Here is a 13,478-nt window from a genome sequence, read left to right as displayed (position 1 = left end):
GGTACGTCTTCCCAAAGCAAATCTTCTATAAACACTGACCTGTGTTGTGGTTTTGTACATTGGCTGAAGGGTGGAGCCCTCTGAGGAGGTTGAAGACATACAGGTGCCGGGGGCCACCCACCTCCCCAAGAGTTCTACCATGTGCCCGCTGGAAAGCCACGATAAACCGTGATCCATACTGTGTAGCGCTTTTATGATTCCATGTTCTATGTTTATCTGATTGAAGCAGACAGCTGACATTATATTTACAAAATATTTAGCCATTTGCCTTTTCATACAGTTTACTTCATGGGAAATAGATGGGGAAATGGTGGAAACAGTGTCAGACTTTATCTTTTTTGGGCTCCAAAATCACTGCAGATTGTGATTGCAGCCATGAAATTAAAAGATGCTTACTCCTTGGAAGGAAGGTTATGACCAACCTAGACAGCATATTAAAAAGCAGAGACAGTACTTTGCCAACAAATGTCTGTCTAGTCAAGGCTATGGTTTTTCCAGTAGTCTTGTATGGATGTGAGAGTTGGACTGTGAAGAAAGCTAAGTGCCAAAGAATTAATGATTTTGAACTGTGGTGTTGGAGAAGACTCTTGAGAGTCCCTTGGACTGCAAGGAGATCCAACCAGTCCATTCTAAAGGAGATCAGTCCTGGGTGTTCATTGGAAGGACTGATGTTGAAGCTGAAACTCCAATACTTTGGCCACCTGATGTGAAGAGCCGATTCATTGGAAAAGACCCTGATGCTGGGAGGGATTGAGGGCAGGAGGAGAAGGGGATGACAAAGGATGAGATGGCTGGATGGAATTACCACCTCGATGGACATGAGTTTGGGTAAACTCTGGGAGTTGGTGATGGACAGGGAGGCCTGGCCTGCTGCGGTTCATGGGGTCGCAAAGAGTTGGACACAACTGAGGGACTGAACTGAACTGAACTGAACTTGCCATTTGCCTTAAATCCATCTGTTATAAGCCATTGGTTATTAAGTCCATTCTCTCCCAACTTGTTTGGAACACCATCTTTTTCACAGACTCCACTTTCAAAGACATTTGGACTTTGTCTGTGTTTTCTTTTTTGTCTGATTGGTTCCTGTGATGGCACTGTAGACTGTGCCCGTAGACTGAATTCTCCCTGGTTACTTCTGGATGTGGAGCTCACATTTTAAATAGCACTTATCAATTTTAGACTTCCCTCATAGCTCAGTCAGTAAAGAATCTGCCTGCAATGCAGGAGACCCAGGTTCGATTCCTGGCTCAGGAAGATTCCCTGGAGGAGGGCATGGCAACCCACTCCAGTATTCTTACCTGGGAAATCCCAGGGTCAGAGGAGCCTGGCGGGCTATAGTCCATGGGGTCGCAAGAGTCAGACACAACTTAGTCACTAAACCACCATCATCAATTTCAGTTGATTAAGTAGAAAGGCCCTAGAGAGTCATGGTGTGAATATAATAATTGATAGAACCATCTGGATTGGTAGGTATTGAGTTAAGATTAAAAGCTGGTTTATTCTTGACTCATTTAATGTAAATACATTTAAAGTGAAAGATACACTCATAGATTCATTCAGAAACTTTTTGCCGGGGTCAAGGCCTTTCCTTTGAATTTGGGTTTGCCAATTAGTTTCCTGTGGCTTTTCTTGCATCACCAGCAACTTAAAGGCACTATTCAGGTTTCAGATTTCTGGTTACACGATTAGTTAAACACTCCTGGCACCAGATCTAAATGCAGAATCCTTTTCAGACCCTTCTCGTTTTCTCCCTTGACCCAGTCCTTTGGTGGTCTTTGGTGACTTACCTGTATGTGTCTTCCCAAAGCAGTTGGCACGGTGGTCCCACCCCTTCCAGTTATACTTTTCCAGAGTATGTAAATAGTTCATTAAATTATATAACTCTAATTATAGCTATACTTGGCGTTGGAAGGGAACTAACACAGTGGACCCCAGATGACCATCACTTTGGTGATGGATGGAGCCACGCGGTCACACCAGAAGGTCCTGCCGTCCTGCTTAACCGGCCCTGGTGCCTGTGGGCGTATTTCAAGGAGCGTGGAGGGCTAGTCTGGTGGGTGGTTCAGTGGGGTTTCAGGGAGGTTCTGGGGTGGGAAAGCGCCCCACTGGTTGGGAGCACCAGAAGCTACACTCTCGGTCACTCACTGTGACCAGAGGGTGATCCACGAGGTCCTCCTGAGCGTTCAGTGTGGCCACACCCAGGGACAGTTTAGAGGCCAGAACCCCGGGCACTGTCCCCCCAACACTCTCTTCCTTCCCCCCGCCAGATCCCCCACCCTTGTGACGAACACCCCAGACTCCAGGCGGCCGAGGCCAGGCCTGCTGTCCATCCCTGCACCCTCCCACGCTGGGCGCGGCCACGCCGTCTGCGCCTGGACCAGCAGCCTCTGTGTCCACTCTGCTCTTTGTTACACCCATGCTCATTAGCAGAGTGACTTCAAAGGGACCCCTAGCATCCTGTCAGCCTCCCCCTCAAAATACTTCAGTGTCAACCCAGGGCTCCTAAGATAAAGATGAAAGCCCCAGTCTCGAGGGACCCTGTGTCCTCAACTCCCATCTCACTGGCCTTTGGGTCCCGAAGTGGATGAAGGGGGTCTTCACCGGGGCCTCCTACACACTTTTCCCTCCTGCTCCCTCCTCCCTGGCCCTCCTCCCTGACCCTCCTCCTGCCCTCCTTCCTGGCCCTCCTCCCTTCCCCCTATCCCACCCTCTTTCTCTCCGAGGCTCTCAGCTTTGGGGTCCCCATCCTCAGGAGCCCTCACCCAGCTGCAGTTTCGGATGTATTTCTGTGGCTCTTTGGTTAATGACATCTGTATCTCCTGAGGAACTCAGACCTCTTGGGGACAGGAATCCTGTCCCTGACACCCTCCAACGGGCCCACCGTGGCTGGCACAGGTCTCAGCAAACAGTCCATAATCGTTTATGGAGTATTCACTGGAGCAGATGATGATTACAATAAAGCCTCTAACAGAGTCTGACATGTAAGATGCCCTTTTACACACACACACACACACACACATACATATATATATTTCCTTTTCCCTGTCCTTTTAGTTAATCAATAGGACCATGTTACCTATTCAACGAGGTATTTCATACTGGGCTGCATGTGATGTGGGCGACAAATGAGATGGCATTTACCTTCAAAATGATTTCTAGACCATTTGAAACAAGCAGGTCTGAGACCACATCTTGACAAAGACTGGAAATTTTCCATAGAAAAGTTGCAGCGATTTCCTCAATTGGCTTGTAGTAAACGGAAGATCCCTTGGAGGAAGAAATGGCCACCCACTCCAGTATTCCTGCCTGCAGAATCCCAGGGACAGAGGAGCCTGGCGGGCTGCCATCCACGGGGTTGCAAAGCATCAGACACGGCTGAGCACAGCACCTACAAACTGCTGTCCATAAACCTCCACCTCCGTAACCGACTGTCACAGCTGCCGATGACGCCAAATTGCAGCTTACTTGTAATGATATTAGACTTCTCCCTCCCCCGTGGAGAGGCCGGGATGGGCAGGCAGGCTTTGATCCCGCCTAGGTGTGTTAACACGGAACAGCAGGGAGCCCCAGGCGATCGCTCCCAGCCCAGCCCACCCCTGCCGCCCCAGCACCGGCTCTCTGCTCGGCCTGATGAAGGAACTGCTTGAAAGGGCCCAGGCCCTGGTCACAGCCGCGCCAGCTGAGTCCACTGGGGAAAATGGTTTAAGGAAACAGCGTGAGAGTCACTGGTTAACTTGGGTCAACAGTGAGTATGAGATGGGGACTTCTAGTTTATATTTCGTGGCGTCTACAAACCTTCCTGCACAGCGCCCGGGGGCGGGCAGGGCCCCTCTTACTCTGCCCTTCCGGAGCTCTGAGCCCTGCCTGCGGCCCTCACCAGGGTGCTGCGGAACCCCAGCCCACCCCTCGTGCCCCCGGGTCCCTTCACAGGCAGCAGACCCATCTCCCAGCAGGTGGTTCCGGGGGTTGCTGTCCTGCTCGGGGTCCGCCCCCTGCCTGCTGGGCAACACGGGACCCCTGGAGGGGCATCCTTGACCACCCTCTCTTCTCGGGAGACAGGCTGACCTCCATCCTCGGAGGGCTCCCGCCGCCCGCTAACCTTGGCATTTGTGTCAGGACCGAAGGGTTTTCCTGATCTCCCGGGGCCTCCGCCTGCAGGTGTGGAGCGGGGCTTGGCTTCCCCGCCAGAGACGGGAGCTGGGGTCGCCGCAGAGAGAGCCTCAGAGCGGAGCGCTCGACCAGTGGTCAGTGACAAGGCCCTGGCCCTTCAGCTTTGCAGAAAAGACAGAAAATAGTGAAACGAGTATTCATTAAGAGGAAAAAAGTACAGTATGTGTGGATAGACACACGGGCAGACTCAGGGAAAGACAGAGTTGCTGAGTTGCGTCCTCGTGGCAGTTTGAATTACTTTCATGGAGTATTTCTTCCAGGTTTCTTTGGTCAGTTGTTTTAACTTCCCTGGCTTGCAGTCCATATTTGGTTTGTCTCAGGATCCTCCCAAGTGGGTGCACGCATCTCTTCGCTAAGACAGATTTTACTGACCAGGGTCTGAACCCGCGTCTCCTGCATTGGCAGTGAATTCTTCACCACTGAGCCATCAGAGAAGCCTGTTTGTACAACACCGTTTAAAAAACATTTTTGAATATCACCCATGGTGTATACAATAAAGGCATATTTTCAAAGAGTCAATAACTTAAAAATTATGGAAACTCATTGAAAATGCAATTGCTGCTGTAGTGACAGCTTTGGCAGGAATTAAGGAGAATGAACCTGGGGCAGAGCTATAGGCCCAGCATCGTGTGTGTGTGTGTGTGTGTGTGTGTGTGTACTCAGTCGCTCAGTCGTGTCCAACGTTCTGCGGCCCATGGGCTGTGGACTGACAAGCCCCTCTGTCCATGGCATTTCCCAGGCAAGAATACTGGAACGGGTTGCCATTTCTTTCTACAGGGGATCTTCCCAACCCAGGGATCAAACTCGAATCTCCTGCATTGCAGGCAATTTCTTTACCACTGAGTGACCTGGGAAACCCAGATACAGTATCATGTGTGAAATTAATTCATTGGATCATCCTAGGCAAACTCAGGCAAAAAGAGTGGAATCCAGAAGTGTGCAAAGATATGTAGAACATTATTGATCTGATAGTTAATAAAAATAAAACATAAACCGTGTGAGGGTTGTTATAATGACGTGTCACAACATGGGCCCTGGCCACGCACTCTTGTACCACACAGCGGTTACTGGTCCATTTTGAATGAGACACTTGGAAGACTTTAGTGTGTGATGAATGCAAAGAAAGAGCTCCAAATTTACTGACCTTCTCTGAGATAACAAACAACTACTGGATTGCTACCTGGCAGAGTTAAGAAGTCAAGCCAAGACCCTTCAAGGCAAGGATAAAATTACCACATTTATTAACTCTAGCCCGCAGTTTGCGTTGTGGTTTGCTCTCAGAGGTGTACATTCTATACATTTTGACAAATGTGTGCTGCTGTGTATCGACCACATTAGTATCATAATGGTTAGTTTTACTGCCCTGAAAATCCTATGCTCAGCCTATTTATGCCCCCACTCCTCAGCCCCTGGCAGCAATGACCGTTTTATCATCTCCTTGGTTTTTACATTTTCCAAATGTCCTTGGAATTGTACAGTGCGTAGCCTTTCCAGAATGGCCTCTTCCACTTAGGAATAGGCGTGTAAGATTCCTCCGTGTCTTTTCACGGTTTGATGTCTCGTTTCTTTTTAGTGCTGAACCATATTCCATGGTCTGGATGGACCCTGCTATTTGTCCATCAGCTACTGTAGAGCATCTTGATTGCTTCCAAATTTTGGCGATTATGAATAAAGCTGCTATAAACATCTGTCTTTGTGGGGACATTAATATTCACCTCTCTTGAATAAATACCAAGGAGCATGATTGCTGAATCTTGCGGTCAGAGTATGTTCGGTGTTATTAGAAACTGCCAAAGTGTCTTCCAAAGTGCCTGTACCGTCCTGCGTTCCTGTCAGCAGTGAGTGGGTCCTGGTCAGCATAATGGCCATTCTTTCTTCTTCTAAAACTTTTTATTTCGTATTGGAGTATAGCCAATTAACAGTCAATCCTAAAGGAAACCAGTCCTGAATATCCATTGGAAAGACTGAAGCTCCAATACTTTGGCCACCTGATGAAAAGAACTGACTCATTGGAAAAGACCCTGATGCTGGGAAAGATCGGAGAAGGCAATGGCAGCCCACTCCAGTGCTCTTGCCTGGAAAATCCCATGGACGGAGGAGTCTGGTAGGTTGCAGTCCATGGGGTCGTTGAGGGTCAGACACGACTGAGCAACTTCACTTTCACTTTTCACTTTTATGCATTAGAGAAGGAAATGGCAACCCATTCCAGTGTTCTTGCCTGGAGAATCCCAGGGACGGGGAGCCTGGTGGGCTGCTGTCTATGGTATCGCACGGAGTCAGACACGACTGAAGCGGCTTAGCAGCAGCAGCAGCAGCTGGGAAAGATTGAAGGCAGGAGGAGAAGGGGACGACAGATTGTGAGACAGTTGGATGACATCACCAACTCGATGGTCATGAGTTTGAGTAAGCTCTGGGAGATGGTGATGGACAGGGAGGCCTGGCTATAGTCCATGGGGTCGCAAAGAGTTGGACACGACTGAGCGACTGAACTGATAGCCAATTAACAACGTGGTGGTAGCTTCAGGCGGACTCAGCCATCCATGTTTGGGTATCCGTTCTCCCCCAGTCTCCCCTCCCATCCGCCACATAGCACGGAGTGGAGTTCCGTGTGCTGTCCAGCAGGTCCCTGTTGGTTAGACACTGGCTGTTCTAGCAGATGTGCAGTGGTATCTCTTTGTAACCTGCATTTCCCTGATGACATACGATGTGGAACATCTTTTCAAATGCTTCTCCGTGTGTCTTCTTTGGTCAGTAGTCTTTTAAGATCTTTGGCCCATTTTTCGATTGTACAGGTTTCTGATTGTTGAGTTTCAAGTATCTTTTGTGTATTTTCAATACAAACCCTCAAGATATTTTTAATGATTTGATTTTGATTACTATTATTATTATTATTGGCTGCAGCTTGTGGGATCTTAGTTCCCTGAGTAGGGATCAAACCCAGGGCCTCCTGCAGTGGGAAACTCAAAGCCTTAACCCTTGGGCCGCCAGGGAAGTCCCCCTTCAGATATGTTTTTGCAGATATTTCCTCGAGTCTCTGACTTGTCTCTTCAGTGTTGCAACAGTGTTTCCCTCAGAGCCTACGTTTTTCGTTTTAATGAAGTCCGGTGCATCATTTTTTCCTTTCATGGACTGCGCTGCTTTTAGCATGGTAGCTTAAAAACTCCTTGCCAAAGCAAGGTCACCTGGCTTTCTTCCTGTGTCCTCTTCTAGAAGTTTCATACATTTGCTTTTCACATTTGCAGGCTGCCAAGGTGGTGCAGTGGTCAAGAATCCGGGAGACACTGTCAAAAGACTGAGGAGACAAATCAGAGACTGGGAGGAAATACTTGCAAAAACATTTCTGAGGGCGAACTTCCCAAGAACCCTCACATGCCTCGAATTAGATGATTATACTGTGGCTCTTGGTTACAAGGTTAATATATGATGATCAACTTTCCAATACACCAACAGCTAATGATTGGAATTTAAAGTTAAAAACACAGGCATCCTTGCTTCACTTCCAGTCTTACAGGAGGAGAATTCAGTCTTTAACCTGTAATTGTGATACCGGCTGTGGGGTTTGTAGATGGTCTTCATGAGGCAGAGGAGGCGCCTCTCCATGCCCAGTTTGCTGGGAGATTTTATGCCACTGGGTACAGAATTTGTCCATACCATTTTTCTATGCCAATGGATTACTTAGCCTGTTAATATGGTGGTTTGCACTGGTTGACTTTTGAATATTGATCTAGCTTTGGATATTTGGAAATTCTACTTGGTCATGGTGTTTTATTTCTTTTTATACATGGCTGGATTGGGTTTGCTAATATTTTGTTGAGAATTTTTGAGTATATGTTCATGAGAAAGATTACTCTGTACTCCCTTCTTTTTTGAATGGAGAACGTATTTTGGACTTTGCTGTCAGGGTAAGTACTAGCTAGCCTCATAAAATGAGTTGGCAAATATTTCTTCCTCATCCATTTTCTTGGAGAGATTGTATAAAATTTTGCGTTAATTCTTACTTCGAAAGAAAAGAAAGAAAGTGAAGTTGGTCAGTCGTGTCCAACTCTTTGTGACCCCATGGACTGTAGTCCTCCATCCATGGGACTTTCCAGGCAGGAATACTGAAGTGGGTTGCCATTTCCTTCTCCAGGAGATCTTCCTGATCCAGGTATTGAACCCGGGTCTCCCACATTGTAGACAGACGCTTTACCGTCTAAGCCACCAGGGAAGTCCAATTCTTACTAAGTGTTAGATAAAATTACCTTGTGAAATCATCCGGGACTGGATATTTCTAAATTCAATTTCTTTCACGGTTTTAAGAGTTCTGAGATTAAGAAGCTTATCTTTCTCATCTTGGCTGAGTTTTGGTCCTTTGTGGGTTTGAGAAATGACTCCATCATGATCAGAGAACAAATTCTGCATGATTTCAGTTTTTTAAAATTTGCTTACATTTCAATTTTTGCTTTGCTTCTTCTGTTTCTCATTCCTCTATTTTTCTTTCCTTGATTTCTTTTGGATTATCTCAGCATATTTTAAAATACCGTTTTTATTTATGTATAACATTTTGATCATATCTTTGTATGTAGTTTTATTGGCGGCTGTTCTGGATCTTATGGCACACTTAAGTTACTCAGCATGGCCTCGTCCACGCCTTAGCACTCTGAGTGAAACGCTGAGTGTTTACTCCCATTTAGGTCCTTTAATTCTTTCTGCTTTTAAAATAAAATCGTCCTAAGTATTTCCTCTGCACACATGGAACACTACAGCAGACAGCGTTATCATGTTTGCTTCAACCATCAAATCTAATTTAAGAATCTGATGAGAAGGATAGTCCACTGTCTTTACCCAGTGAGTTACTCTGCTACAGCTGCTGTAACAAAATCCCACAGGTCGAGCAGCTTAAAGAACAGAAGTTCATTTCTCACAGTTCTGGAGGCTGGAGGCCAAGATCCAAGCACCAGCAGGCTGGGTTCCTGGTGAGAGATCTCTTCCTGGCTTGCGAAGAGCTCTCCTCACGTGGCCTTCCTTTGTGTGAGAGCAGCCTGGTGTCCCTCCCTCTTCCCAGAGACCAGTCTTCTTGGACCAGGGCCCCATCCTCAGGTGACCTTCCCTCCTTTTTAAAAGGCTCTGTCTCCAGACGTGTCACATAGAGGGTTAAGGCTTCAACACAAGGATCTGGGGGGAACATAACCCAGTCCATAACACTTACATGCTTTTTTTCCCTTTCTGGAAAGGATAGTGACCATCTCGTGAATTTATGCGTCGTCTCGTGCAGGAGCCACGCTGGCCTTCTCTGCATTGTTCCAGTTTTAGTATATACATATTGCCAAAGCGATTCTTCCAGTATTTTCTTGAATACTTAGACAATTCTTGTTGATTGAGCCTGTTTCTCACCATAGAATCTGTTTCTCACATAGATTTTTTTCCCTTTATGACACAGATCACTTTTGAAAGCAAGTTGTGAGTGTTAATAACATCCCTTTGTCTTAGTTGACTGAATGTCAACATGTCCTTAAAACATTATAACTATAGCACTCTAGAGAAACCAGTTGGTAATATGTAGGCTGAGAATCAGATAATAGCATTATAGCAATATTCAGTTCCTAAATCTGGTCATTTTAGTGATGTTGTGTAAGAAAATGACTTTTTTACTGATAAAATATTTATGAGTAAAGGGTCATTATGTTTTTAACTTTCAAATGGTGAACTAATAATAATAATATTAGCATAATTATATGTATACATATAAAAACATGTAAAAAGAGAGAAAGGGAGTCATAAAACATGCATTTAATGTGACACAATGAGAAATATGTTTGTAATTGATACAAGTAGCTGAAGAACTGATGGGAGTTCATTGTATAATTCTTGTAAGTTTGTGTAAATTTGAAACTCTTTCAAACTAAGCAGTTAGAAAAACCTTAGGGAAATTCCCTGGTGGTGCAGTGGATAAAAATTCACCTGGCAACGCAGGGGACATGGGTTCGATCCCCGGTCCAGGAAGATTCCACAGGCCACAGAGCAACTAAGTCCATGCACCACAGCTACTGAAGCCTGCATGCTCTAGCACCTGAGAGCCACAACTCCTGAAGCTGGAGCTCCTAGAGCCTGTGCTCCACAGAAGCCACTGCAATGAAGACTGGTCCCCTCTCGTCGCAACCAGAGAAAGCCCACACAAAATGAAGACCCAGCGCAGCCAAAAAAGAAAAAAATGAGAAATCTTAGAGTTCACAGCCGAAAAAAATGAGAACTCTTAGAGTTAAAAAGAAAAATTTCTCCCAACTTTACCTCCTGGGAGTATCATAGATTTCAAGATAGCGTTACTTTTATTTTTCTTTCAGTATATTAGCCTGGCTAGTGAAGATAGAACGAAAGCAAAACTACAGTGCTAACTTCAACTATAATCAACTGTCAGTGTGCGTTTCCAAGTACAGAAAACAGGTAAACAGAAGTTGCGTTTTATTGATTTTCGAGGATGATCCAGTGATTCTGTGTATGATGTGCAGAGCCCGTGGGAAAGTGTCCCTTCATCAGCTGGTTGACAGCTTGTTATGAATTAGAAAAGTCTGAGACACAAACTGCAGACAGACAAGTCTTCTGCAGCTGAAGACTGGAAGAAATCCAACTAGGCTCTTGTGCAGATATGGCGATTGAATGGCGCTCTGATTAAAGTGGATAATCGCATGAAACACTTGTAAAGAAGGACAACTGTTCAGAAATGGAGGTGATTGATTTGACCACTTCAGTTAATTTCAGTTCAGTTCAGTCGCTCAGTAGTGTCTGACTCTCTGTGACCCCATGGACTACAACACACCAGGCCTCCCTGTCCATCACCAACTCCCGGAGTTTATGAAAACTTATGTCTATTGCTTTGGTGATGCCATCCAACCATCTCATCCTCTGTTGTCCTCTTCTCTTCCTGCCTTCAATCTTTCCCAGCATCAGGGTCTTTTCAAATGAGTCAGTTCTTCGAATCAGGTGGCCAAAGGATTGGAGTTTCAGCTTCATCATCAGTCCTTCCAATAAATATTCAGGACTCATTTCCTTTAGGATGGACTGGTTGAATTTCTTTGCAGTCCAAGGGACTCTCAAGAGTCTTCTCCAGCACCACAGTTCAAAAGCATCAGTTCTTCAGTGCTCAGCTTTCTTTATGGTCCAACTCTCACATCCATACATGACTACTGGAAAAACCATATCTTTGACTTAGATGGACCTTTGTTGGCAAAGTAATGTCTCTGCTTTTTAATATGCTATCCAGGTTGGTCGTAACTTTCCTTCCAAGGAGTAAGCGTCTTTTAATTTCATGGCTGCAATCACCATCTGCAGTGATTTTGGAGCCCCCAAAAATAAAGTCAGCCACTGTTTCTACTGTTTCCCCATCTATTTCCCATGAAGTGATGGAACCAGATGCCATGATCTTCGTTTTCTGAATGTTGAGCTTTAAGCCAACATTTTCACTCTCCTCTTTCACTTTCATCAGGAGGCTTTTTAGTTCCTCTTCACTTTCTGCCATGAGGGTGGTGTCATCTGCATATCTGAGGTTATTGATATTTCTCCCGGCAATCTCGATTCCAGCTTGTGCTTCGTCTACTTCCAGCTTGACCACTTCAGAGCAGCGGAACTTCCAAAATGAGCAGAGAAAATGAATACAGGTTATAAAGGGACAGTGTGTCCGTGACCTCAGATCTAGAAGTATTTCAGAATGATTACAAACTCCAAGATAACAAAAGTTCTGACTAAAACAAGGAAATAAAATATTTGAAAACCTTTGAATCTTTTTTGTCTGGAGAACTGGAAGGGTAGGCCTGCTGGAGTGGGAGAGACCAGACGCTTTCTGGCAAAGACAGTCTGCTGGAGAAGACAGGGCACCCATCTGGCTTCAGCACTTTAGGCCAGTGTGAGAGGAACCGGACCGAGCAGGATGGGCAGGCTGACCTGGTCCCGAGTCCTGGGAACAGTGATTGGCATTCGAGCATCCAAACTCACCCAGGTTCCCCTGGGCATCCTGAGTGCCAGGAAGCCGCCTTCACCCGTGTGCTTTGTACCTCAGTGCAATGCTGGGGCCCTGTGAGTAAGGAGGAAAATGGGCCCCCAGTGGGCCCCACCCCTCCCCCCCCGGGAGAGTCCCCGCCCCCGGCCGGGCCAGGCAGTGACGTCACCCTACACCGGGCAGACGGCCGTGAAGACCCTGTACCTGGTGCCCAGAATGCTTGCAGAGCCAGCAGTGAGAGGAGCCAAGGAAAATATGGAGGGGGTCGTCAGCACTGTGCTGTATCTGAAGCACCCCATTCCTACCTAACCAGAGAATCCGAGATCCAGCTCCATCGCTGGCGTTCTGCATGAGACGCAGAGCCGTCGTAACGCGGACACGGAGGTCCCGGCACCATCGAACCAGGGACGATGTGCTGCCAAGTCACTGCAGTCGTGTCCGACTCTGTGCGACCCCACAGACGGCAGCCCATCAGGCTCCCCCGTCCCTGAGATTCTCCAGGCAACAACACTGGAGTGGGTTGCCATTTTCTTTTCCAGTGCATGAAAGTGAAAAGTGCAAGTGAAGTTGCTCAGTCGTGTCTGACTCTTAGCGACCCCATGGACTGCAGCCCACCAGGCTCCTGCGTCCATGGGATTTTCCAGGCAAGAGTACTGGAGTGGAGACGATGTGCACGCACGTCTTAAAACCAGGGAGAAGCCTCACTGAGACGTGGGTCTCAGCCACACTGGGCTGCGTTTGGAACCTTAGCCTTAAATAACAGGGGGACTTGCCCCGTGCCACCCCCGGTCCGGGTACAAAACGCTGAGGCAAGACCCCCACTTTGTGAGTTGTGGTAGAAATTGGAGGGCCACGCTCAGCTCCCAGGGCTGGTGAACTGTGACACGGGAGTGTTAAATATTAAATCCTTTAATATTTATTAAAGGATATCTCACGTTCCTCCTAAGGGCCTTCTTTCTCGGCTTATGGAATGGAAGGAACAGCGTGAACAGCGAGAAACTGCAGCCCGGCGACCCCGAGGCCCGGAGCAGGTGGGCTGGGGTGTGTGTGTGTCCCTCAGTCCCTTCTGGACCACCTTCCCCCGTCCCTGCACCTTCCCCCCCAACCCCTACCCCTCCTCCTCCCACCCTGGGCGTCTTGTGGATTCCACCCGTTCAGCCTGAGAGAAGGCCCAAGGTGTCAGGGGTTCAAAGTGAGATTCAGAAGAACCAGTGGTGGCGAAGAAGAAAAGAAAAGCCACAGACAAATGCTTTTCTTTACCATGAGAATAGCCACAAAGCCTGGCTGAGGGCTGAGCACAGGCTCCCTTCCCTGCGATAAAGGGGTTATCTTCATTATC

At 47.1% G+C, this 13,478-nt stretch overlaps 1 protein-coding gene and 1 non-coding gene across 2 annotated transcripts in view; one reads left to right on the top strand and one right to left on the bottom strand.

Annotated features, from left to right (window-relative positions):
- LOC109563682 (uncharacterized) overlaps nucleotides 1-13,478 on the top strand; it is a 100,257-nt gene that overhangs the window by 71,541 nt on the left and 15,238 nt on the right. The window contains exon 6 of the mRNA XM_070795647.1: nucleotides 13,087-13,170. Within this exon, the coding sequence (XP_070651748.1) occupies nucleotides 13,087-13,170 (84 nt within the window). The remainder of the gene's footprint in view (nucleotides 1-13,086; nucleotides 13,171-13,478) is intronic.
- LOC139185068 (U6 spliceosomal RNA) lies at nucleotides 9,381-9,482 on the bottom strand. Its single transcript, XR_011568647.1, has one exon. It is a non-coding gene; the product is annotated as a U6 spliceosomal RNA (small nuclear RNA).

Source organism: Bos indicus, chromosome 9 (genome assembly GCF_029378745.1).
Source record: "Bos indicus isolate NIAB-ARS_2022 breed Sahiwal x Tharparkar chromosome 9, NIAB-ARS_B.indTharparkar_mat_pri_1.0, whole genome shotgun sequence".
Classification (NCBI taxonomy): domain Eukaryota; kingdom Metazoa; phylum Chordata; class Mammalia; order Artiodactyla; family Bovidae; genus Bos; species Bos indicus.
The sequence above is the reverse complement of the archived record's forward strand: the minus strand, read 5'-3'. Positions and strand labels throughout refer to the sequence as shown.